The sequence below is a fragment of the Marmota monax genome, unplaced genomic scaffold (genome assembly GCF_021218885.2).
Source record: "Marmota monax isolate L192 unplaced genomic scaffold, Marmota_monax_Labrador192_F-V1.1 WCK01_AAM20220418_F8-fsc00144, whole genome shotgun sequence".
Classification (NCBI taxonomy): domain Eukaryota; kingdom Metazoa; phylum Chordata; class Mammalia; order Rodentia; family Sciuridae; genus Marmota; species Marmota monax.
Genome location: NW_026694618.1, coordinates 2,241,206 through 2,268,350, shown reverse-complemented (window position 1 = coordinate 2,268,350; position 27,145 = coordinate 2,241,206). Strand labels below are relative to the sequence as shown.

Here is a 27,145-nt window from a genome sequence, read left to right as displayed (position 1 = left end):
TTTATATCAACTCAGTCATACATTTTTAAATATTTTTTCCTGGATGAAGTGATCCTCTAAGGCAAACGTTTCTAGGACCTATGAAAGTCACAGTGTAGCCCTCACTCATTCATCAACATTTTTGTTCGGTGCTTTGGCAGACTCCAATGGCTACCCTCTCTCCCTGTCTCCTGCCTGCTAGTAGAAGAACTCTGATCTGCTCATGACAAGGGCAGCTGCTCTTTGCTCTCACAGGTATGGGATGAATGATAAGTAATCTAACTCAAGCCTGGGATCCCCTTTCACATTGCTACCTATTAGTCTAGGTTGATCACGTGACTCAGTTCTGACAAATGAGATAGGAGGGACCTTGATGGATGTAAAGGAAAAACCTTTTGCCTCTGTCTTTTCTTTCCTACATGGAGATGTGGTAACTGTCTTGTATCCATGATAAAACAATCTCTACTATAGAAGCCAAGAGCAGAAGAGGACCACACAGAGCACATGGAGAAGAGCCTGACTGCTGGATAATCTTGCTGAGCAGCCAGTCCCGTCCCTGACTACCTACTGCGAACATTCTCTTCACTCAACAGTGAGAGTTTTTTTTGTGATTTAAGCCACTCTTAATCAAGATGTTGTAACTCAAAGCCAAAACATTTTTTATTAATTCAGACTACCATGGGGCATGCCCATAATAGAACTCAGGCATCTCAGAACTAGATGGGACCATGACACTCAACCCTGTCCATTTCCCAAATGGTAAGCCTGAGTCCAGACAGTTACCTGGTCTGTCCCAATTCACACCTCAACATCACTTACAGATAGGACTTTTCCAGTCTTTCAGGCATCTTGCCCTATAACATGATGATAGGAAAAAGGATTCCAATTGCTATTGATTTCAATTGCCTTTTTTAATACTGCTAAGTTTTTTTCATTTATTAAAATAATATATTGTCATTGTAGAAGACCTGTCATGTATTAAAAAGCATACATTTAAAGAAATGTTTAAATCACTTAACTATAATTCCTATTAATTTTTGGTGTGTTTTTTTCCAATTTTTGTAAATACACGTGAATCTTTATGCTAAGGAAGAGTTCTGAATACTCTTGTGTTTGAGTTAATGAATACTTGCTATTGAAAATTTCGTTCAACTTACAAATTTATCTCTTTGTGCATGCAAACAGAAAAGTGGAACATAAATTGAGACTAGCCTTCTCTCAGATTAAGGGAAATAAAATACTTTTCATTAATTTTAAAATCTCCCTTTCCCCTGGAGACTTGTGATTTTGCAGGGGACACTTAACAATCAGAGCAATGTGCTGTTAGTAAGGGAATTATTTTAGAGCAGTTGTTAACTTTGAGCATTGCAAAGGAGAACAAGAAGGGACAGAAGAAATCAGCTCCCCAAAATATTTACCCAAACTCAAGATAAATTAAAACAAAAGAAACCTGTCCTAAAATCAGTTGCCTGAGATGGGCACAGTGGTGCACAACCATAATCCCAGTGGCTCAGGAGGCTGAAGCAGGAGAAGGATTGCAAATTAAAGCCAGCCTCAACAAAAGCAAGGGGCTAAGCAACTCTGTGAGACTCTGTCTCTAAATAAAATGTTTTAAAAGGGCTGGGGCTGTGGCTCAGCAGTTAAACGTCCCTGGGTTCATTCCCTGTTACCAAAAAAAAAAAAAAAAATCAGTTGCCAGAATTTTTGATGTTTTGGCAAATAAGTGGTTTGATATAAATGTATTTACTGTTCATGCTATTGAGGACAAGTCAATCTGGCAGATAAATCAACTAGAATTTACTTTTTAAAATCTTTGGGTTGTACTTGTTTTTCTGTGTAGTTTAAATCTAAAGTAGACAGATGACAGCCATTCTTATTTTACATGTTCTTTGTCAAGGAACTTCTCTCTTTTTATAATATCAGACATAAAAATTTGCACTAAATTTGAAGCTGATTTCTTAACATCAAAGTAAAAGTAAACGCTAGAAATTATTCAACTTTCTAGAGCAAATTTTTTGCTTCAAGGAACCTTTATTTCTTCTTTCTTTGTTTAACAACTTCTGTGCTCTCTACTCAAGTTGAAATCTCCTTGTAAATTGTAGAAGTCCCACATGGGGGACTGTTGCCATCACTCCACAAATGAACACCAACTACTTATTCTGTGGAAGGTTAGGAAGTAAATACTGAGAAGTCTAGGACACAGTTCCTAAATTTAGAGAACTGGCTCAAGAGCTGCACCATCAAAAAACTGCAATAATAATTTTAAACCCTAAGTTCATTTATTTTCTTTTCTATACTTCCTATATGTACCTTTGGTTTTGTAAGAGGTGATAAGGCATTTAAACTATGCATCTGGTAGTGAACTTAAGGATTTTTGATTAGTGGGAGCTCTGCCCTACTCAGTACTTAACTACAGGTTTGATCAGAAACAAACCAACAGCACAGGTCTGTGACTGAGTATCTTCTGACTACTTTCAAGGCATGGTTTGGTTGTTATATTAAACGTGTGAACCAGGAAATCAAGAGAAGCAACTCTGTTACTCTTGAGTCTATGGGTTCTCCTTAGGCTTGGCCAAGTACTAAAAACAACTGAGAAATTTTTTATTATTACTTTTTTCAAGGGAATTACAGGAATCCAAAGATTTTAGAGTGATTGCTTTCCCTTACCTTAACACAGTCCCTCAGAAACATAACTTCACATTTCCCTTGCTTATATTGATTTCTCAGGAGCCTAACATCTCAATGTAGGACCCACTGACCAATATCGATACATAATTATTATTTTCCTTTGACCTTTCCTACAAAAACTCTTATAGTAGTAATGGAGGTGGTCCTCATTGTAAAAGATGATGTTGAGACAAGACCAAGCACGGGAGGAGAGGCAGCACTCTACTTGGAATAGTTTTCTGGAAATTTACTGAGACAACACACCGTGGGTGATACTATAGGCTTGATTCCTTTCCTCCTATTATTCCTGCCCACAACCCTCACCAACACACACACACACACACACACACACAGAGAGAGAGAGAGAGAGAGAGAGAGAGAGAGAGAGAGAGAGATTGCATGCCCACAATGCCTACAGTACCAACTGTATTTATTTCTCGACTTCACTTTCTTTGATGACCTGGGTCAACAGGTGAGGATAACAAAGAGGAGTAGCACCAAAGAAAGTCTTGTTTCATAATCTCTGTGATTGTGAATATACATGAATGTGACTGTGAACATGTGTGGGAGCAATGAGACCACCTTGATCCTCCTCGGAAACTAAGAACACCCCTACTTCTATGGACCTCAAGAACAGAGGAAGCCCATGTTTAATGAGACCGACTATTTCATTATCTCTTTTAATCTTATGATAATCCTAGAAAATAGGGGTTTGATTCCATTTATACTGTAGGAATATAATCTTTATTTTTTAATTGACTTTTCAGCATGCAGGGAATCTATGGGGTGTGGGAGGTATGGCTTTGGAATTATCCCTGATTCTATCACTTACTAATAATTTGAACTTTTGCAAGATCCCAAAATGAAAAATGATGATGATTATATCTACCTTGCAGGTGGTTGAGAAGATTCAAGATATTGTGTGTAAAATAGCTGTTTAATATATGTAGATTCAATTGTTATTCACCAGGTCTTTGTTGACCAAGCTGACACCAGGTTTTGTGCTCAATAAAAGGTCTGGTGAATAAAAATCTATGCCTATAATTGAGTACCAGTTTACATAATTAGAGACATAAATCAGATTGCGCCTGCACTTTGCAGAAGTTTACAATCTGGCTGGAGACACAAATGAATATGAAACAAAATACAAGCATGTAAATTATGTATAATAAAGATATTAACAGAGCATACAAGTCTCTGAGGCAGAAATATTTAATTCTGCCTCAAGGAACTGGGAAAGTTTCATGATAATAGAGGGAATACTTGAGCTGAATGAAGAGGTAGCAATCATAGTGAACCTGGTGGGAAAGAAAAGGAGCAAAAGTTCAAAGAGAGGAAAATGTGAGGCATAAAATGACATGAAATGTTCTGCAGAAAGTAAGTACAAAGAGCCAGAAACAGAGTGACAATTGGGTCACTGTCTGGAGCTGCAATGTCCAGTGGAAATACACAGTGACTATGTATGTAGTTTAAATTTTTCAATAGTCTTATTAAGAAGATAAAAAGAAACAGGTGGACTATAATTAATAAATATATTTCACTTAAAATATCTAAAATGTTATTATTTCAACATGGAATCAATAATTTAAAAGCATTGATGTTTATATTTTTCACTTGTCTTAATATTAAGTCCTTGGAAACCCAGTCTTATTCTGACAGCAATCTCAATTTGGATGAGCCACATTTCAAATGCTCAGTAGCTACATGTGGCTACTTTGTTAGACAGTTTCATAGAAATTAAAAAGCCTGGAGCTTCAGGTCAGAACCATGGACAGTAACAACATTTAGGTGGAGGAAACATGGAAGTCTAGCAAGATATCTTGCAGGAGGCTGGAGGAAAGGAGCATTTCAAAAGTCATTTCTGAAGACAGACGTAGTACCTTTCACTCACAGACTTGGTCATCCTCCAGTCTCTTCTACCTAAGGAAGGGGTTTACAATCTCTCCTGTGTCAAACCAGAATTGAGGGGACTATTCTTCCTCTCCTCCCACCATGTGTAATGATTATATCCCAAGTACATGTCAGTATGCTTCCTAAATGTGTCTCAAACTATCCCCTTCTCCATCTACATCTCTATAGTCTATACCAAAAGCAAAACACCTTTTGTTCAAACACCAACAATTTCCTTATAATATCTTACCTGCCCACTCCAGTTTGTTCCCTCCATTGCTATCAGATAAATCTTTTAATTTTAGTCTGCACAAAACCTTTCAAGGCTTTTTTCCTTTGCTCATAGGATATAAACAGAGATATTTACATGGTATGATCCTACTGTCTCTTTGGTTCCTTGCCCTTGACTTACTCCCTCCTGCCACAGGATATTTGTACATGACACTCTGTCTGGGATGCTCTTACCTCCCTCTTATCTGGTTATTCTTTCTCATCTTTCTTATACTAATTTAAGAACCATGGCTTAAAGGAGGGTTTTTCTGATCAAGTGAAATCTCTATTGTAGACACTACACTATAAATAGCACCATTTTTCTCTTTTTCTGTATACTCACTACATTGGCAACTTTGCCCAGTAATTATATGTGGCTACTTTGTAAGACGGTTTCATAGAAATTAAAGAGCCTGGAGCTTTTGCATTTCTAAGTGTGTTAATATGCCTTTCCCCTAGACTATAGGGAGGATGCACGTAATTTCACTTTGCTTTGCATTTTCAATGCAAAGCTAACTACTGTCACTCACTGAACCACCCATGCATTAAACATTTACTTAACATCAGCTAGGGAGTAAGGATCATGCTAGCTGTCTAAGACAAATGAAAGGAAAAGTTGGTCTAAACCAGGAGAAGTTGTGTCTGTAAATGCTCCTTTAGGGTCATATAAGTTTCAATCAGGAGCAGTTGTACATAAATTATATAATGATATCAAGGACATATTGAACAGTTTCTTCTACAAACTCACCCAAAATACAATTAGTCTCTTTTCCAGCTGAAAAAGTAACAAAATCACAATAAATAGCTTAAGGTTAAAGAACAGTTTAGGCAAAAGAAAACCCAATCCCCCCATTCCTGGCACTAGCTGTAACCAAAGCAATCTTCTTTTTTTCTAAGACAATAAATGGTTATCCAATTTATTGAAATACTGAGTTGTTTAGGAACAGAACTTTACCTTTTCTTGGATAATACAATTATGAATAATTTAATCATTCCTTGGGATCTTTTTAACATTATGATAAAGATATATTAGCAACTTATTCAAATCATTTCTCAGATATGGATGACACCAGCTTTACTATATGCTAAGTCTTGTGGCAGTTATGCTCATGCATTCCAAAGGGAAGAAAGTGAGGGACAGTATTTTTGTAAGTGCAGAGTGGCTCAAGCACAGCCAGGTTCCATCCTCAGCTGAAACTCCATGAAGTCATAAATACATACAGAGGCTTTGGAGGAAAAATCAGAAAAGTCCCTTTTCAGAAGGAAGGAAGGGGGGGGGCAGAGAGGGAGAGAGCAAACAATCAGGGGATAAGAAGATAATATTTATCAAGTAAATCTTAAATCAGGTTCCATTTTTGTACCTAATTTCTCTTGTTTCAGAGGAATTATGTGTAATAAAAGGCTATTTTTCAGAAAACATCAGGATACACTTGGTCTACATTATTGTAAAAAAATATATATTGTTAAATTAACTGCTTCATAAAAATTGTCAACACACAAGGTTCTCACTATGAGACAGGTGCTGAGTGTTCTATGTTCTAAAATAGCACAAGGGAAGGTGGAAGAAGAAGGCAAACTATCTATAAAGATCAATTAATATATAATACAATATCACAGTATTTTTAACTACTTGAGGATTTACATAAGGTACTTCACCTTGGGAAAAGACTTCAGGGATATCTCCTTCTGCTCTTTGGCCCTAACTCCACAGCTTTAATGCTAGAATACCTCCGAGTGTCACAGATGCTTCCATCCATGCCACAGTCCATCCCTAGCTCCCGGGAACACAAAGGCTATCTTGTGTTTTAACTCATCTGATCCTCACAACCGTAAGAGCTGGCTGCTGTTATCAACTTGCCACATGGACAAGAAAATGGAGTCGTAGGAAAGTCAAGGAACTTGCCCAAATCACAGAGTTAATAAAGCCAGGGCCTGGTTTCCATCCCAGCAATTTGGCTTTAAAACAATGATAAACTGCCTCTTGAGACTTTTCCATTTTATTCTTAAAGAATTTCAAAAATAATTTCATTACAGACTAAATTTATTTCTTTGGAATTGGATGAAAACTACAAAACCAGATAGTTATAATCTATTTATAACTGAAGGCCCATCATATGAAGACAAAGAGTCTCTAAAAGAAAAAATATGAGCCAAGATTAAACATAATTTATACAAACTGATTCACTTGCATTTCAGGTACATATGTCTACCTTCTCTCTCTCTCTCTCTCTCTCTCTCTCTCTCTCTCTCTCTCACACACACACACACACACACACACACACACTCACACACACACACACACACACACACACATCATAGCCCAGCTGCTAAGGACCATATGTATCAGAGATTTGCATGGAAATCATCTACCTTGAAGCTACTGGCTGACATTCCACATGTTCTGGCAGCCACTTCTCGTTGTCACTGTATCAGTTGTCTCATGTCAAGTGAGTTAATAAGCTCATTTAGAGTCCTGGTGGGCAGATGTGTGTATAGGTCACAGCACTCTCCACAATAAGAATTGCTAGATTACTAATGACTCTTTCCTTTTAATTAGGCCCAGTACAGAAATAGCATTTAGACTTTGACATCTCTGAAGGAAAAACATTCACGTAATTTGGCTATGATCTTCCTTTAATGGATACTTATAATTACAATTATAAAAGGATTCTTCCTGTAGATTGAACAGTCACAACTGTGTTCAAAGTTGTTAGCCTGTCAGAAGGACCAGAAAGCATTATTGGTTTTGATAACTAGAAAAGCTGACATGTTCAAGGACCCTGTTTTTAAAAATGGTTTGCAGGTAGTCAATTCTGCTCAGAGAGTTGTGAACTCAAGACCTTTCTGTTTGATTAATTATTCTTTACTAGAAACTACAGGCACTACATATGTTTCACCTCATTTACTCCACCTCACATTATGAGGAATTAAATATCCTGTAACAAATCCTGATTTTTTAACTGGTTGATAGCAATATCATGATATTAGGAGATTGTTAGGTATATGAGTTATATGAGAGCTGAAATAAATCTATACAAGATGCCTGTTTGAGGAGAAAGTTTAAAATTCTGTATAGGTGTTCGAATTTGTGGTGTTGAGCTATTTCCAAACCACAATTCGGAAATATTAGTTATATTTAATAGGTTGACCTACTAAAGCTACTAAGCTAACTTTGGACCAACTTAAGTTTTTAAGTAATGATCAAAACAGAAATGTGTCTTTAAAACAACCAAATCTTCAGTAGTGATTCTTCTGCTCTAGTGAAAATAGTAACTATGAAAAAGTGACGAATTATATAGGCAAAACAAAAAAAAATCCCAAGTCTTTATGACACTTTTAGAAGAAAGCACAAGTAGAAATAACACATTAGATTATTATGTGTTATTATTATGTTATTAATAATTATTATGTTATTATTATTATTATATTATTAATGCATGAAAAGCTTTTAATGGGTCACATCAGTGCTTCACTTACTCTGTATTACCCAAATAAGATGGGAAAATGGTCAACATCCCTGAGTGCTACCTCCCTCCCTCTGATACCACCGCCATATTCCAATTTCTCTATGGGTTTTCTTAATATTGAAGAGGCTAAATTGAACATAAAGCAAGACCCAATTTCATGTGTAAGAGGACTTCAAGTTTCTTAAATGCAGAAGAAGAAAACAGGAAAAAACTTACAGGAAATATGAACATTCTAAAATAGCACAGTGGAAGGTAGAAAAAGAAGGCAATTTATCTATAAAGATCAATTAATACATAATACAATATCCCAGTATTTTTAACTATTTGAGGATTTACATAAGGTACTTCATCTTGGGAAAAGACTTCAGGGATATCTTCTTATGCTCTTTTGGCCCTAATTCTACAGCTTTAACGTTAGGATACCTCCGAGTGTCACAGCTGCTTCCATCCATGCCACAGTCCATCCCTAGCTCCCAGGAACACAAAGGCTATCTTGGAAGGAGCAGATTTGCATGAGGCTTGTGAAGAAAGTATGCTTCAGAAATAACCTCAGAAAGACATCAAGAAATGGCAAAAATGACCTAATTTGGGTTGGACCCACCCAATGTTCCACTGGGTTTATTTGTTCACAATTAATTTTGGTAACTTGTTCTCTGTGATTTGAAAGATCTATCCAGTGAGACATTTTTTTCTATTTATGAGAGCTCCTTTGGCAGCCAGATGTGATCGCATCCTGGGCTGCCACTGCAGCCCCATGGAAGTTGGTAGCCTTGGATTCACAGGGACTCCAGTCTTTCCTCAGAGCCCAGAGAGCACTGTCTCCTGAGTTACATTTCAGTTGGGTACTAGGTATAAGGCTTCTTGGCCACCGATGTGATTATAATTCCAATTTATTTCACATACAGACTACTGGGATGTTCTTCTCATGAATACCACCACGTGAGCCTTATGTGCGAAAGAAGTTGAGGTGGCCTCTGAGCCAATGTGTCATTCTGAGAAACATCTATGTTTTGTTGCTAAGGCAACAAGGGCATTCAGTGCAGAATAGGAGCTACTTTACATGTGGAAAGTATTAATGACAAAAATGATTTGTAAAATGGCCAGAAGCCTATTTTCCCTTGATTCAACCCATGTTATTTTTTTTCCTTTTGTTCTTTGGCTACCTTTTCTGAAAAACCCTTTGATGACGAACATTCTACTCCCAGAGCAACAGAAAGTGACTGTAGTTGATGAGAGACCATTCATAAATTCAAAAATATGGGCATATACCATCTAGAAACTCACAGAATCTGCAAATGTTACAAGCCTAAGGTTTCTATTTTAAGGTCTCATAAGAAATACAGTATTTGAAAATGCAAAATTAGAATTGCTGTTTTCTTTTCCCCCAAGTGATCCCCTTCCTTCTTTTCCTGTTACTTTCAGATGAACATTATAGTCAAGTAGAAATGCACCTTTCAACAGAGTGTTGTGCTCAGCCAGAATATACTAGAAGAGAAAATATGCAACTTCCATACTGTTCAAAAGTAAAGCATTTATCTCAGAAAAAATATTCAGGAAATTCAGCCATTTTTTGTAAAGGGATAAACAGCACAGGGTAGTTAAGAACAGACTTCTGGGTTTGAATTCTGATTCTGTCCCTTATTAATTTCATAGACTTGGACCCTTTCCTTAAACTCCTTGTGCCTTGGTAGCCTAATTTGTAAGGTATCAACAAGTATTACAGAAATTACAAAATAAATAATCCTCCCTATGCTCATCAGAAAATGCATAATCATGGGCTGGGATTGTGGCTCCAAGGGAGAGCGCTCACCTCGAATGTGTGAGACCCTGGGTTCAATTCTCGGTACCACATAAAAATAAAATAAATAGACTGGGTCCACCTATAACTAAAAAATAAATATATTTTTAAAATGCACAATTACTGGATTTTAGAGATTATTTACATAAATTATAATATCAGTTTCTTGAAAACATTTTCTAATAAAAAGATAATGGGTGAAAATAAAGAAGCCACTATCTAATACAACATTGTTTACAGGCCAAGGAACAAATTCATTTATTATGCCTTCAAAATGTAGAAGTACTTTCTGGGAGGCAAGATGAAATCATTCCCTGAAAGCTGACTTTTAAGACAACACACTAATAAATGTATAAAATGCAAAATAAGGGTCCACTAATGATCAACATGACATGGATCTCTAGCTAATGGATCCAAAGAGTAGTAGAAATCATATAGAAAGCAGTAATACTCTAAGAAAGGAAGAGTTGAGAGACCTCTATCTACACCTGTGACCTTAAACCAGAAATAGCACTAGAGGGAGACAGGGAAGCTCACATGCCCTCCTTCCAGCCTCCTAGCAACTCCCAACATTGCCTAGAAGTGACACCTTTTCAATTGGCAATGATCTGTGTTCACTTGGCAGTGAACTTTGTGATTCAAACCCGAGTGTTAATTTTATGTCACATATATTTTATTACAACTAAAATTTCAATTTAAAGAGATGCCCTTAGGAAACAGACGAACTCCTCCAATACTTTTGGAAAATATTACTTCTTTTATGCCTATGCTATAAAACTCAAACACAAAGTGCTATTATGTCAGAAAAATCATAGCCACTCCTCCTTCCCAGAAAACCCCACTTGACTCATTATTTATTAAGAACTAATGCATTGTCTGAATTAAAAACCAAATTTTATTCAGATAAATTGTTCTTAAAAAAAAAAACTGGGGCTGGGGTTGTAGCTCAGTGGTAGAGCACTTGCCTCGCATGCATGAGACACTGGGTTCAATCCCCAGCACCACATAAAAATAAATAAATAAAATGAAAATATTGTGCCCATCTACAACTAAAAAATATTTTTAAAAAACCACCTAAGTATTAAATAAATCTACTAAACACAAAGAGATATAATCACATGATGCCTGCTTTCTGTGGACCTGTCCTCATCACCACTGTTGCACAGTCACCATTACCACACACACACTGCTCCCAGCCCAGCACCTCCCCAGAGCCCTCAGGAGCTGATGGAGTGGCCTGTGCTACTAAGGCAAGCCTTTGATCTCCAGGCTTTATTTCTTATTTCCAAAATAAAAGTATTGGACTGGAATGATCTCTAAAATCATTTATGGCTCAAACATTCTATAATTCTATTGCTGTTAGAATCTCCTGCCCTGATCCCTGATTTTAAGCCTCTATTTCACAAACATGAACATTATCATCTTAGGTAACCAACGAATTCTAGAAACATGCACGTACCATCAAAATATAGATCTTTTGCTTGCTGTGGGATTTCACCTATAGTCAAAGCAATTTCATGAGAACTTCTACTCAGTATTCAACAAGGCATTTCTTTCCCCCAGAGAAAATTAATCAGGGGCAAGCACTGGAAAAGACAATCTCCCCAGATGAAGCTTGAGCCTGCTCCCTCTGAGAAGCCCATTCTATTTTAATTTGCCAATTAAAAGTGGCCTGGGAAATCTCAAACTGTCATTATCTCATTAAAATACTATACTTGTCACTCCCTTTCTTCTCTCTGAAAAGTTAACACTTAAATAGCCCAACTGCTCCTACAACTTAAGTCCAATATTGCACCCTTAAAAGATTAGCATTTTCTAGGGTCAGTTGGGAGAGCAGCTTCTGTAGCTAACAATCACTACAAATTCCACACAACTTCAGTCATGAAGACAACACCATTTATTGGAATATTTACTACATCTGTGAAATGTACTAAGCATTGAAAACAGTAGGATTGCTTTTAACAAATCAAAGTCACTCTTACTGGGAAAGGGAGTCTTATAACCAGGTCTTTTATAGACCCCTCTTGGCGTCCTCGCTTTGTATTTGGTTCTCACTAAATCCCTCCCTGTCTGTCTTGCCTTATTGTCAACGGGTGACATTACAAGCAGGGTACTGATAGTTGTGGTTGCTTAATCTCTGTCGGTATAACAGTTATAAGCTCCATTCCCTAATAAACTGTATACTAAGATGGCATTGTAGGTGGAAAAGAGAATATTTGAATTGTGTTATTTGGTAAGTGCTTTTCAGTTTCTAGTGAGCCATAAAATGACAAAAGGACATGAGTAGGAAAACAACACGGTGAAGAATCTAGATAATGGTTTATGTTTAACAATGTCCCCCTTGAGTAATAGACTAATAAATGATAAAGCTATGCCACTGGCTTCCTGCATATACTTGATTGATTCTGTGTGTACACCTGCAGGTTATTAAGTATTTCCAAAGATGCTTCCTCAAAGAGTCCATTGATGTCAGTCTAATAAAAACATGCGTTACCATAAAGCCACGGGGTGGAAGGCACTCTGCCTGTCTCTAATCACAGGGTCAGATTACCTTATTGCCCTGAAATCCCTTTGGGCCTGGATCTCCTGGAGGTCCACCAATGCCCTGCTCCAAGATGAAAACAAAGAATTAGTTCTGTGTACAAAAGGCTAACCAAGAATGAACCTTTCTTTAAGGTTCCTAGATATCCTAGAGTTAGAAGTCAGACTATATAGCTCAGAGTTACATTGGCATCAGATTCAGTCAAGAAACTGACGTAAAATTCTGAGTTGAATGAAAGCTTCTAAAATAGCACATAAGCTGAGAGCAAACATCTTATTAATGAGGTATTTGTTACCTAAACCTGTGTTTCTAAACTTATTCCCATGCCAGACTTTGAAAAAAAAATTTTTTTCCTATTAAGCAATTTTTTTTTAGTATCTAAACCATATAATTGAAATTAATCATTTCCAATAACCAGAGATACTGGCTTGCTCTGACAATTTCAGGCTAAAGCAAAGAAGTTGTTGGCTAGATTCTATGTAGGAAATCTTTGGTAAAAGTACAACTTTCAGCAAACTTTCTGAAAGGTTAAAATTAACTCTTCACACATATATACACTCAGTGTAACTTTAGAAGAGACAAGTCCCTAGGCTGGAAAAACAAATTCAGATTATTTTCTGAAATCCATGCAATTTGTCTAAATTAAACAAATTCCTTAAATGATCATTCCATATTATAGAGGACTAAGTACTTATAGTAATGGAAAAATACAAATATTATAATTTAGAGAAAAGCACAACTCTTCCAATTATAGCAGCAATGCAAAAATACTTTGACTTTCTACATGTACCCAGACTCTGAATTATTTTCGTCTCCTTAAGGTGCTCAGTAAGTAGATTTGCTGGCCAGTACCTGTCTTTAGGGAGCCTGGAGTTAGCTAATCAAAACATGAGGAAAGTTGTTTTCAAACTTTGCTGAAAAATTGGAATCATCTGGGGATCTTTAAAAATATTGATATCTGGTTCCAATCTGCAGACATTCTGATTTAATTGGAAGAGGGTACAAGTGGGTAAAGGGATTTTTTAAAAAAGTTTCCCAGGTGATTCTAATCCAAACCTAGATCTGGTTTTAGTAACCTTACCTGAAGTCCTTTTGGTCCTTTTGGTCCAGATGGCCCTGGAGATCCCTGTGGAATGAAATTAATAGTAAGTATCTATAAATATCTATCTCCTAAGGGCAGTTATTTTAGGTGGGAGGAAAGGGAATGTCATGTGGCAACAGCCAGTCTTCCCTGGTTATCCAAACACCAAAGCCAACAAGTTGAAATGATTATTTAACAAGAGACCTCAGGTCAGACTTTGTCTTAATAAACAAATTCCATGAAAATCCAATTGTACATGTCAGTTTTTAGCCTACATATTGACATTTTGATCAGAGTAAAGCAATTACTTCACAAAATCCTTTGGAAGGCAGCATGTTTTGGTAGAATAGTTTCCTTCCAATAAGGAATGTCACTAGTTAACAATTTAGTGAGTTATCATTGTATCTAGATTGCTCTTTTGTCCCTCTTCAAGACATGGGATTTAGCAAAATACTGTTATTTTAGATATTATACGAATAATATCTAATATCTCCTTTCCCAGATTCCATTTGTTATGAATAGAGAACTATCAATTTATTTACTCATCTGCCTCATTTTGACATTGAAGTATTTATGATTGCTATTTTAAGTAGTAGTATCACAACCATCTCTGTGTACAAATTTTTGTCCAACTTGTGATTCATTCCTAAGAATAGTTTCCTAGAAGAAGATAAACTGAGGCAGAGACTAGAAACACATTTAGGGTTCTCCATCACTCTCCCTTGTCTCTCAAACCACATATAGAAAGAAACTTCTTCTGTGAAGTTTTTTGTCCATTCCTACCACCTGAATATAGAAAGCACATCTTTATCTTATAGAATACCCATGAAGACTGAATATCATATACTAGTTCAGTGTTTGCTAATCTGATTTGTGAAATAATATTTTAATGTCTTAATTTCATTTATCTGATAGTTACTATGCTTGGACATTTTTCTCATTTCTCTTTTGTATCTCTTCGTGCTCTTAATATATTTTTCTTATAAATTTTCTTATAAATTTGTGTGAACTCTTTGTATCAACGACCCTCTTTCATTGAACATAAGACACATTTTTTTTTCATATATTTGGATCTCTGACATTGGAGATTCTTAGTCAATCACATCATACATTTGTATAATCACATCAAATTGGCAGTATTTTCTTTCTTTTTGGTACAGAAAACAATGAAATACTTAATATCTGGCATCTTACTCAATGAAACTATATTAATTATTTTTCCGACATTTTTTACTTCATGTTTTTCCAGGTATTGTTTGACTTTGGTTTTTGTCCTGAGTGTCCTTTCTTCTGTATTTCCATGACCCCATGTTCATCTCACATTTTTCAGTTGTCCTCTAGGAAGAACCTCTTCATCATTAAACTTTTCATTTTTCCCAGAGATAATTACTAAGCCTACACTTTGCAGATCCACCTGACCTTTAACTCTATAGTAGTTTAAAAGCTTCCAGGGAGTCTCAAGCTATTTCAAGTGTTTAATTCCATGGACCGGTGTCATTACTCTATCCTCTTCTTTTAACCTCTGCTTTACTTTCTCTCCTTGTCTTCCTCCCATAATTAAAGATATTTTAAAAGTTTAATATCTTGGGGGCCTGTTGTTAATAGTTCTTAGCTATAATGAAAGCTATTTAGTTTTACTCTGTACTTTCTTGGATCTTTTATTGTTATGTTTTTTAATATTCTCTATATTCTTGTTCTATTAAGAAACTTTTTAACATACTGGATACTGTCTCTAGTTTAAGTTCTTTATCTGTATTTTTATTTTAGCTAAAATAAATTCAAAATTTCAAGCCACTATCCATGATTAGTTCTTCCAAACTGTTTTTAACTATTTCACTAATTTAACAGAGTTCTTCACTCTTTGGAATGTGTATGATCTCAGTGTTGACATCTAGAGAGAAAATAGATTAAAATTCAGTGTTGGAGTTTGAATTGACTTTACTGGTAATCTCATTCTTCCCACCATGACTTTGTGTAGAAATGACCTCAAATGTTAAGGTATTGCACAAAAAAGTCTTATGCCCTATAAGAAAGGCATTGGGCCTTCATTCCCTAAGTTAGGCATCCTTTTGTTTGCTACTTCATGTTCCACATATGTGAAAATTGATCCATTGATTCTCCATCTCTATTAGATCCACATAATTCACCCCAGGAATTTCCTCTTAAGAAAACAGACCAAAAGGTATCACAGCTGTTAATATTTATAAAACATCCTCCTTACTTTGTCACCCTTTATTCCTGGTTTACCACATTCTCCAGGTTCACCCTAAAAAATAAATGCATAAAGTGAATAAGAGGACATTTACAGTCAGTCAAGAGTAGGATTTTTCTTAAGATTCCCAGCAAAATCTTATGGGACATGAGCACTCCACGCAAATTCTCTACAATTTTATCCTCAATACTGAGATTTGCATGGGCATTGAACTCTGAAAACCTTTCTCCATCAGTTGTCCTTAACTTGACAGGATCAAACCAGTCATGCCACCTAATGAGTTGTGACATATTATTAGAGGAATGAAATTAAAAGGAAAGTAACTGATCATCCACCATGTATTAGAAGGGTACCGTGATAAGTGAGCAAGGTCAGCTGAGAGACAGGGGCATAGCAGTGAGCATGCTACATATTTTCCACTATTATGCTCTACTGTACCCTCTTCTCTAGAATGTTGATTTAAAAAAACTAACATTGAATTACGCTTTAGAAATTATTAATGGTTTTAACAGACATTTATGATATTACCTGTCTGCTATAGATATTATTAATCCAATTTTACAGACTGAAAATTTGCAATTCAAAAAGATTCAGAAAATGTAGTCTATATGCATAATGGAACACTACTTAGCCTGCAAAATGGAAATCCTATCATTCATGATAATATGGATGAAACTAGGGGACATAAGTTAAATGAAATAAGCCAGACACACACAGAAAGAAAACTGCTTCATGATTTCACTTCTATGGGTAACCTAAAGAGGTTGAACTCACAGAGGCAGAGAGTAGCATAGTGGTTACCAGGGGTAACAGGTTGGAGTTTGGGAGAAATTTCTCAAAGGATATAAAATTTCAATTAGACAGGAGCAACAACTACAAAAGACCCATTGTACAACATGGTGACCATAATTAGTAACAGCATCTTGTGTTCTTGAAAAGCATTAGAAGAGAATATTTTTAAGTGTTCTCATTACACACACACACACACACACACAAAATGGTAACTGTTAGGTAACACATAAGTTCATTAGTTCAATCTAACCATTTCACAATGCATACATATTTCAAAACATCATATTGTATTTTACAAACTATAAAATTTTTGTCAATCAAAATTATTTTACAATAAAAGTAATTGTTTATTTTTAAAAAAAGGTTAAGTGGTTTGCCCAAACAGATGAGAATTGGAATCTCTGAATACTAACTCATCACATCAGACTTTGAAGACTTTTAGGAGTTAAAAGTAAAAAGTCACATCCAATTAGAAAAATGACTAAACTTTCACAATCATAATACAATCATCTCTTACTTATAAAATGTTAGCATTTTCAAATGCTTTCATATATATTTACTCTGAGTCTCAAATCAATTCTTATTTTTAATATAAGGGAACAATTGGAGAGATTAAATGTTTTACTTATGACACATACATGCTAGCCTATAACTCCTAACCCAGTGCCTTCAATATCAATTTCTGCTTCTGCTGCAGCTTTGTTACCTACGTGCTGTTCTAGGACATGCTACTTGGTATGTCACTATTACATAAGGAAATTGCACCAGAATGTAATTCAATGCATTGCTTCCTTCATCAAGGGAGTTGTGTCATGGGAAATAACTCTCAGCTGAATTTAGCAGTGTTTATAGTAATACAGTAAACTCATAGTCTGGTTTAAGCTTTTTCTCATTGCTAAACAGCAAACATTAACAAGACTGGCAGCCAGCCTGAAGACCACATGTAGAATAGCACTCCCCTAAGGAAGGAAATAACAATTGTAATCACCAATTATGGGTGTAAAGCGTGTGCCAAAGCCTTTACATGATTGCTATCTCCATAAGTATATCACCTTGCACAGTACATAATGTACATATACAAGATATATGTATATATACACACATATATTCATATATCCAATCATATATAAGGAATATGAAACTCAGAAAGATTAAATTCTTTGCCTATAATCACAGACTTGAGTCTGTTAAGACTTCCAGATTCATGTATCAGTCACCATAGCCAAACAGGGCACTTTATCATGGGATATAAGTTATTTCCATTGACCTGGCATTTCTACCCAAGGTCATTGACCTGGCATTTCTACCCAAGGTCTACCTGGAGTTTCACTGACATCAGGAGCAGAAAAGAAAACGGTGTAATTCTCTGAGTCAGCTATCTGTTAAAAAGCAATCTTTCTCTCTACATCATTTTTTTCAGATTTTGTTTTTTTTATTTTATTTTTTAATTCATTCTAATTAGTTTTATATGACAGTAGAATGCATTTTGACACATGGCACAGGAATGGAGCACAAATTCTCCTTCCTCTGGCTGAACATGACTAACTCAGGGAAAATTGAGTCTTCACTCAGAACAAGTTGAACATTAATTTCTGAATGTAAATAGAAAATCATTCTCGAAGACCCAATTAGAAAGCAATTAATTTAGTAATGTTAGATGGAAACAAAATGAGTCAACCACTAAAACATAAAACAGAAAAGTACCAAAAATACATTCAAAAATCCTTTTGGCTAGAATTCACATTCCATTTGTCCAGACAAATTTGTTAGCTCTAGGGTCCTGAGGAACAGCATTTGTTTGGGGGGCAGATTCCCATCAATGAAAATATTGTATTCATGTTATTTGCCTCAGAAAGGCGTTTTCTTTTTTTGGTGGGATCATCAATCCCTGTGGAATAGTCACAATTATATAGTTCTAGGAAGCAAGTACTTCAGAAAGCTATAAACAGATTAGCTCTGTTCCTAGCCTTGGATTTCTGATACTGCTTCTCCTAGTGAAATTCTGGTTTGAATGTCGAAGGTTCAGGGTCACTTTTCTCTGAAAAAATTGTATTTTCCAAGTGAGAACTCTTTCAGTGAATCTAAAATTCTCCAGAAGGTTATATGAATCTTTAAATATATGTGGGTGTGTGTGCACGTGCGCGTGCATGTGTAGAGCTTTCTGGTGTTGAATAACTACCTCATTGTTTAAATCAAGATGGGGGAATTCATATTTTACTTAGGATAAATTTATAATTTTATAATTATGAAAAATTTCAACTTTCCTATGTTAACATTTTTCCTTGCCTCTTCATAATTGAACCTTACATTTATAGTCCTGCAAACAATTTACAATACATTATCACACCCATTATTCCATTTATTCTAGACAGGACTGTATTACCAGAGATCTTGAGTTGTTCAAGGACTTATAGATACTCAGTACATATCTTGACTCCTCCTGACCCTAGAAACAGCCATCTCTTGTTTCCCTCTCAGGCTTAGGAAGAAAATAGATACAGGAATGATTTTATGTGTGCCCTTCAAGCAGGTTTGGGCCATTTTGCAGGAATTTCTGAGGTCTTGGTTACTCAAAATACGATCTAGAAGAGGAACAGTCTTTTCCCCCTGCAGACTCTGTGGGAAGTGGGGAGGTCAAATGGAACCCATAGACAATTCTTACCTTGTCACCCTTGTACCCAGGAATTCCCTAGTTAAAAAATAAATAAAAAAGTAAACCATTATAAAGCATAATTAGAGGAAGAGCTAGATGTTTTTCATATATAAGATATAATAAAAACATACCTATACATATCTATGCAGTCTTGGAAAATAAGATAATACACATGTGAACTATTTCACTTTATGTTTGGGAAGTACGCATTTATTGAGAAGAAAAGAACCTATGTTTCCCTACTGTCTTCTATTCTATTTCAAACATTTTTTTTCCAACCCTAATTTCTTACTCTTTGGCATCAAACTAAAGGAGAGAAGCTATACTGAAAGTCATTGTAAAAGTGATGACCCATAACAATTCTTTCAAAATTGTTATATTTACTTTTAAACTGTGAACTATGGCAGCTGAGAATGTCTCTCAGAGGCCATTAGAGAAATTGGCTTTGAAAATGAGCTGAGATAATGGCCTTTGGAATATAGGTAAATAACTGTATCTATTATGGCCCTCATTTCAAATTTGGTTTCAAATATATAACATTGAGAAAATGAATGGTTCCTCTATCAACCTGATGAGACAGTGGCCTTTTAAGTTAGTGTCTTTTATATCAAGCTGGACATGGGGCCAGCACCTCTGCTGTCTTCTGAGTGAGTCCTGGAAATCTCATACAGCCTCCTCCACTGTGACTCTACCCATAAGCCCTTTAAGTGATACAGTATTGAATATTAAATGAACCAGGAAGCTATCCACTCTAAGCAAAATTAATCTTTTCCAAATTGGATTTCATACCTCTTTCATACAACTATATTTTTCAAGCACAAAAACAAAATTATATGGCATATTTAAATCAAGCTGGAGAAACCAATGGCATAAACAAGCTATTATTGCTGTTACATGTAAGTCAGACTACAACATTTTGTCCTGTTATGACTTTTTAACAAAAGGAAACTTCAATAAGGAAATAAACCTTCTTTCCAAATGAGTGGTCCCTGAGGAATAGAACATAAAAGTAGAATTAGTGGAAGACATGGTGAAACTACAATTTAATCCAGTTTAGAAATATTTATTTGTTCATGTTGTTTAATTAGGAGTGTGCTTAAAATTAAAGGTCATATTATAGATAACCACCTATAATGGAATTCCTATTAAAACCATTCATGCTAAAAAAGCCTGTTCTTCTAATCTCAGGAAACTTAGGGCACTCTCCACCCATTATAACACACATCCATATTTATAATTCTGTCATCACTTTATACTAAAAGAGTTAAGATTATATTTTGGAAGGAGACAATATAGCCTTACAAAATAAAGAAATATTGTTTTTAAGTAGTCTTGTCTTTCTTTCTTTCTTTCTTTTTCTTCCTGTTTTCTTTCTGAAAATCATGGTCAATTTACTATTTGGTTGTTACATCAGGGCATTTTTTTTTTTGGCCATTATACATGATCTCTCTTAATTACTAGTTTTTATATAGTCAAATTTATAATATCCAAAATGGCACCCAAACTGCAAAATTTCTCATTTTCCTATTTCTAGTAATGGCACCATCACATTTCAAATCACACAGAATCAAAATTTTATCATCATTTGTTTTTTCTCTCCTTGTCTTACCATTATATCCCTTTAATTCAACCTGTTCAAAATTCTGCAACCGCTTCCTGCTGTACTTTAAGCCCACTCTTCTGATCCTGGCCTGCAAGGTCCTATATGATTAGCCCCTGCCTATCTCTAAGGCCTTGTCGCCCATCACTCGTTAACATGTTCTGGGGTTATTTCCATTTCTTGAGTCTACCAAGCATGTTCCTGTCTCTGGGCCTTTGTCTCTGCTCCTTCTTCTTAGACTACTTTCATTGCCTTGTTTTATATTTTCATAGTACTTCTCTGACTGAAATTATCTATTTGTATGGCTATTTCTTGTTTCCTTCACTGAAACATTTGCTAAGACAGGGACTGTCTTGCTCACGCCTGAATCCCCAGCACCTAACAGAGTGCCTGGCATATAGCAAGTACTCAATAAATATTTGTTGAATATATGAGTTAGAGTTAGTCAACACATGTGGTCATTTCCACGACTTCATGGATTCTCACAATGGTCTTCTTTTCTATTTTGTCTTTGCTGTAGCCTGATATTGTTTACTTAATGTAAGCCAAAAATGTGAACTACATATATAATATTAAATGTCCTAATAGTCACATTTTAAAGGTAAAAATAAGGAGGTGGAATTAATATTATATGTTGTTTATACCAACAGGTTTAAAATACTGTCATTTTAATATTTAATCAATATAAAAATTACCAATGAGATAATTTTTTTAACTAAGGCTCTAAAATTCAATGTATATTTTACTCCTATAGCACACCTCAATTCAGAGTAGCCATGTGTCAAGGGCTCGATAGCCACATTTGATTGGTGGTTTTCATACTGGCCAGAGCAGATTGAGCCAATGTCTGTGTTAACTCTCCTGTCCACTACAGTAGCAGACCTTCTTCTAAGTGCTTCTCTTTCTCCTTTTTAGAGTCTCATTAGATTAATCATCACATTACACAGCTTTTGGGTCATTGTACCTCATTAAAATTTCAGGGACTTCTCATCACCTAGTAAAACCCAGACCTTGCAGCAGGATTGGGCATTTTGTCCAATCCACCCTTCACACTAAGTCTGACAAGAAACCCATTTCACCATTCCCCATCAGTATCCTCCCTTAGATTGGTGTTTATGGCATTCTCTCCATCTGCCTGTCTTTTCCCCAACCTGTCCTATCTTTGCCTGTTGCAGCCTTATATCTTCAGGAATCATCCTGTAAAATATACCTGGATGACTCCAGTTTCCTCTCAGTACCTGTTCATGACCTTTTAACAATATTTTGATATTCTGTTTCAAACTGTAGCTATTTGGAATATCTTATCTCTCCTAAGACATAATAAGCTTTTTAAAAATATACTTTTATTTTTCTTACTAGTATGCATATATCTATAAGAACCCTAAGAAATGTTCCCTGAATAAAATAACACAAATTTCTGAATGAATGCTTAATGAGACTGTAAGAGTTTCTATCAGATTCTTTCACAAAGTTAATTAAAAATACCAAGAGAACAGTACTTAAATCTCTTGGTCTGAGTCCAGGGCTTATACCCAAGGGGACAAGCAGAGAGGCACCACACAACAAGGCCTCCTTTTTTCACTTTCTCTGCTATTTGCTACCCTTACCAAAATGCTCAGGAAAATGAAAAATAAGACATGCACTATATTATTTCTCAAGCAATCTTTGTTATCTTTTAATTTGGGAGATAAGAAATCAACTAAAATGATAAATGTTATTTTGTTTGTAGATTGTATTGACAACAGCATAGTTTAGACAATGTAATTATTATGACATTGAAACTCAACTTATTCTTCATCATGAAAAAGGACACAAGAAATAAAGCAAACTGCTTTTGTCATTTGAGCCTTTCACAAGTGTCCAGTTAAGCTTCAGGGACTGTCATAGGGTTGAAAATCCCTGGTTCCATCAAAGTATATTCTCCTCACATTTTTATTTCCCAAGGTCATATATGTCTGATTGCCTGCCTGAACCATCAGAGCACAGGTAGGTGAAAGTCGGGTTTGCATTTGCCCTGAGGGGATCAAAATGGTCAATCCCAGAATGTTAGCATCCCGAGATCACTTCCACATGAAGGCATTCCAGTTGTGTACATACCCCAGGACCTCTTTCTCCAGTTTCTCCTTTTTGAGCATCACCCTACAACAAACAAAAATCAGTCAAAATTCCACAGGCTTGCAGAGTGATTATTGCTCAGTTGAATGAATGCATTCAATTCAGAAGTCTCAGACTAATAGGTTAACCCAGTTAGGGAAGAATCTTAAGACTTTACTATTGGCACTATCACATACAATATAAGGAAGAAAACAGCAGCTCAGATAAACTTTGCCCTTTGAGAATAAAGCTAAATATACAGGATTCAGGTACATTTTTGCAGCTTAGGACACATCCCAGTTTCACAACATGGTCATTTTTTTTCTCAAATAGAGCATTGTATTTGCTCTGAGCTGGACACCCTCGCTTTTCTCCAAGAGGCTTTGGAATGTTTTCCAAAATGTGTTTAGGAGTGATTGGTTGATGTCAACAAGACTTAGGAAAATAAATTATGGAGCAAGAAATTACAAACTAAATACATGACTGGTACACATTAACTTATAATAGGTATTTAAAACAACAACAAACAGCATGATGGCATCAATTCAAGCCTATGTAAGATGAGTGAATATAGGGTGTGTGTGTGTGTGTGTGTGTGTGTGTTTTAGAATGAACCAAAGATGCTATACATTCCCTTTACTTGGCAAGCAAGCAATTGCCAAAAATACTTTCATGCATATAACATTATACTTTCCATACTTTCCTAAAAGTATTTTCAGAAATAGATTGAGTCAAAATTTCAAGTATTTGAATGTCTCCTCTTTATTGCCCAATTTATTCCAAAATATCTGTGCCAAGTTATCTTTGCAATGAAGAGCAAACCAGCTTCACTACCATATCACTATCATTAGTTATTACTTTAAAATTGCCATGTTAGTTGCTATAAGAAAAGAAATGTTCTTAAAATTCAAAACACCCAAAAAGCAAACTAGGTAAACTAGAAAACTACTTCTAAGGAGCCTCTGGATTCCAAGTTTTTAAAATGTGAATTATTAGTGTTAAAGGGTATCTCATTGTCTTTATTTAAGTTTCTTTCATTACCTAATAAAATTAAATGTTTTTCTATTTTTTTTTCTTTACTGGTTTTATGTCCTCTCTTGAAAATTGTGTCCTTTGCTCACTCAATTATTAAAAACTTTATATTTTCTCATCAGTTTTACAAGTTTTTTATGTACTATAGAAGTTAATCCAATGTCCCTTGTATTCGATGTCTTCACATTTTAACTATTATTTTCACTGTACAGAATTTTGCCTTAAGTTTTCACATAGTTATATTTTCTATTCTCTCTCTTTGTGATTCCTTCAATCTTTCTTGAATTTAGAACACTATTGTCCCAACAGTAATATAAATAGGTAATTTTTTTAATCTGTGATTTTTTGGATAGGTATACACATTTTAAAAAAAAAGAATTAAGAGAAATGACAAATGATGTTCTAGGACAGAGAAAACATCTGGTATAAGTCAGTTATCCATAATGCAGATCCATAAAAAACACAAGTGCCAATGTGAATCTGATGTGGCACATGTATTAGTGGTTCATGAAACATTGTCCTAATTAATTTGGGCCATTATTATTCAAGTAACAAATTCTGCTTAGCTAATGTCCCTAGATTTCCTAAACTTACAGTCTAAAACTTTCAAATTCTATTTAGAATTTGTAAAAGCAAGCAAACAAAAACAAGATAGATAATACAGGAAGTCAATGTCCTATATTCTTCTTAAAACTCATCAGATTCTTGCCATATATTGCAATGCTCTTTATTTTCTTTATGTTTATTCTTTAAGTAAGTCTAGACAGATATACACTGATTTAAAAGAAAGCAGTCTATTCATTTACCGGATTTCCTTTTGGTCCTCGCTCACCTTTAATACCTGGGTTTCCATGTCTACCCTGAAGGCAAAGAGAGAAAAAATTATTTTGAGCAAGTATTCTATTAGTTTTCTTTATCATAATTTATGATCTGTCACATCCCACAAACAAAGGAAGATTATAAAACCTTCACAGAGATTCGACTCTTTTCTCCTCTTTACTACTGTACTGTCTCAGATGGACAAATTCTGCAATTGTTTAAAAGGATAATATCTCTTTCTTCCCAACAATTACTTCTTCCCCAAATAATTACTTTTCAGTTGCTTTGTAAACAAAATCAAACTCAAAGATTGAAAGGAATGACTGAACAGGCAAAAATATAGGAGTTATTCCTATTCTCACTTCATTGTGGACCACTATAGTCCCCCACCTCTGAGTCACTTTTGAAAGAACCAGACCAGCTTGCTTGTCTTTGGTCACAGAGGTTCTGATATACAGGGAACAACCTCAAAAGATAGGAGAAGGGAGCTCCCCAATCCTGTTCCAGAAAAGCACCTTGTTTTACTAGGCTCAAGCCACCCAAAATGTTGCTTTTCTGAAAACTGTTTTTGGAGAGCTTAATAAATATTAAATAACATAGCTCTATGGTTTACCCCTATTAAAACATAAGTGGCTGAAATGGTAGCTTAGCTTAGCAACTGTAAACTTTCTTACTAGCACTGTTCATTTTAAAACAGAATATCCTTTCCTCTGGCAACTTTATATTGGGGTTGTGGGGACAAACAAGTTCACTTCTTAACACCTTCAGTGCTAGACTGATTTGAAAAGGAACAAGCTTTGGAATCAAGTCTCAAGGTAAAATGTGTCATATTCTCAGATATTCACAAAATGCATACCCCTCCCCACCCCCAAATAGGAGCATTAGTTCAAAATCGAATCCATGTATTTTGTGAAACATCTCCCCAGGCTTCTGAACTCTAAGGATAAAGTTTGCAATCCCATCAATAAATGAAATGCGTGATAAGCAGCTTGGATGCTTTCTGATATCAGTCAGAAAAATATTCAGCATCTCTAGCAGTCTTAGTGTCATTTCAAATGGTTTCCAACTACACAGATGGCACTATTGATCCTAGGCTAGAATGGACGATGGTATCAGATATCGAATTGTCATACTAAATCCCACCATTTATCTTTGGTTGCCCAGTGATTGCTTCCATTTGACAGAATTTACCGAATCTCCCAAAATGCCCTGCTGGCCTCTCCAGTTGTTGCTGCATTGCTGTGAAGGCAAGAGCTTCCCAAGAGGACTGTGTCCTTGCTTCTAGTAAAACAAAGCTTTCCTAAAGTACTGATGACCTGTATTATCGTTTTCTGCATTTTCACTTCATTATTCAGAAATCATGGGCCCCCATTATCCAATAAGCAATGACACTGAAAAGCCCTTTCTGAAAGCAATTTCATCACTGTGCCATCACCGTCTTCATCAGCCTCAAGTTTGAAGTAATAATATACTCACAGGAGGCCCTGGTTCGCCTGGATCCCCCTTCTCACATTCACAGATCTTGCGTTCACACTAAATCAATAATGAAACACAGTATTAAGCACACAGTGAAATATAGTTAGGATAGCATTTCAAATATTATCCAATACACAACTGGAACACTCCCTTAGAGAACGCTGACCTTGCAAGTTTATGGAGATTTTGCTCTATTAAATTATTCCAGGCAAACTCAGGTCTATTAAGAGCCAACTACTAAAGTATTATTAAACTTTGCTATGGTTAAATAAAATAGATATTCTGTCAAAGATTTATAGATGCCAATTAAAATAGGAAAATAAACATTTTCAGTGGACTTTTGGAATATCTGCTCTACTCTTCTATATAACACATGAATGCTTCATTATAGACAAATATTAAGTTCTCCTTTACTTAGCAAAAGAAAACATTTAACTTATACCACATTTTGTCAATCCTAAGAAGCACATTTTTCCTCATATTAACACCTCTGAAATCAAAATGAGTCTTAGAATAGCTAACAGGTCAAATATGACAAAGTATTTGTTTTCTGCACATGCACTTCAAGACTTACAGAATGAAATGGAAGAAAATGCCAGAGAACACCAAAAAACATGCTTCATTGACAATGGTTTTGATGTTGCAGAGGCCAGGATTATGTGGAAAAACAAGGGCATTGATTCAAGATTTAGACACTGAGGTGAAGTTTTAGGAAAAAAAATTATTTTGCTTATATTTTTCTCCATATATATGCAAAAAAGTAATACAGGATT

At 35.5% G+C, this 27,145-nt stretch overlaps 1 protein-coding gene across 4 annotated transcripts in view; it reads right to left on the bottom strand.

The window, feature by feature from the left end:
• Positions 1 to 27,145, bottom strand: part of Col28a1 (collagen type XXVIII alpha 1 chain) — a 164,203-nt gene that overhangs the window by 126,007 nt on the left and 11,051 nt on the right. For all 4 annotated transcript variants that reach the window (XM_046422560.2, XM_046422562.2, XM_046422561.2 and 1 more), the window contains exons 5-11: positions 26,373 to 26,429; positions 24,884 to 24,937; positions 23,049 to 23,090; positions 19,361 to 19,387; positions 15,916 to 15,960; positions 13,695 to 13,739; positions 12,623 to 12,676 (exon numbers count right to left, since the gene is read on the bottom strand). In XM_046422560.2, coding sequence (XP_046278516.1) covers positions 12,623 to 12,676; positions 13,695 to 13,739; positions 15,916 to 15,960; positions 19,361 to 19,387; positions 23,049 to 23,090; positions 24,884 to 24,937; positions 26,373 to 26,429 — 324 coding nt within the window. The remainder of the gene's footprint in view (positions 1 to 12,622; positions 12,677 to 13,694; positions 13,740 to 15,915; positions 15,961 to 19,360; positions 19,388 to 23,048; positions 23,091 to 24,883; positions 24,938 to 26,372; positions 26,430 to 27,145) is intronic.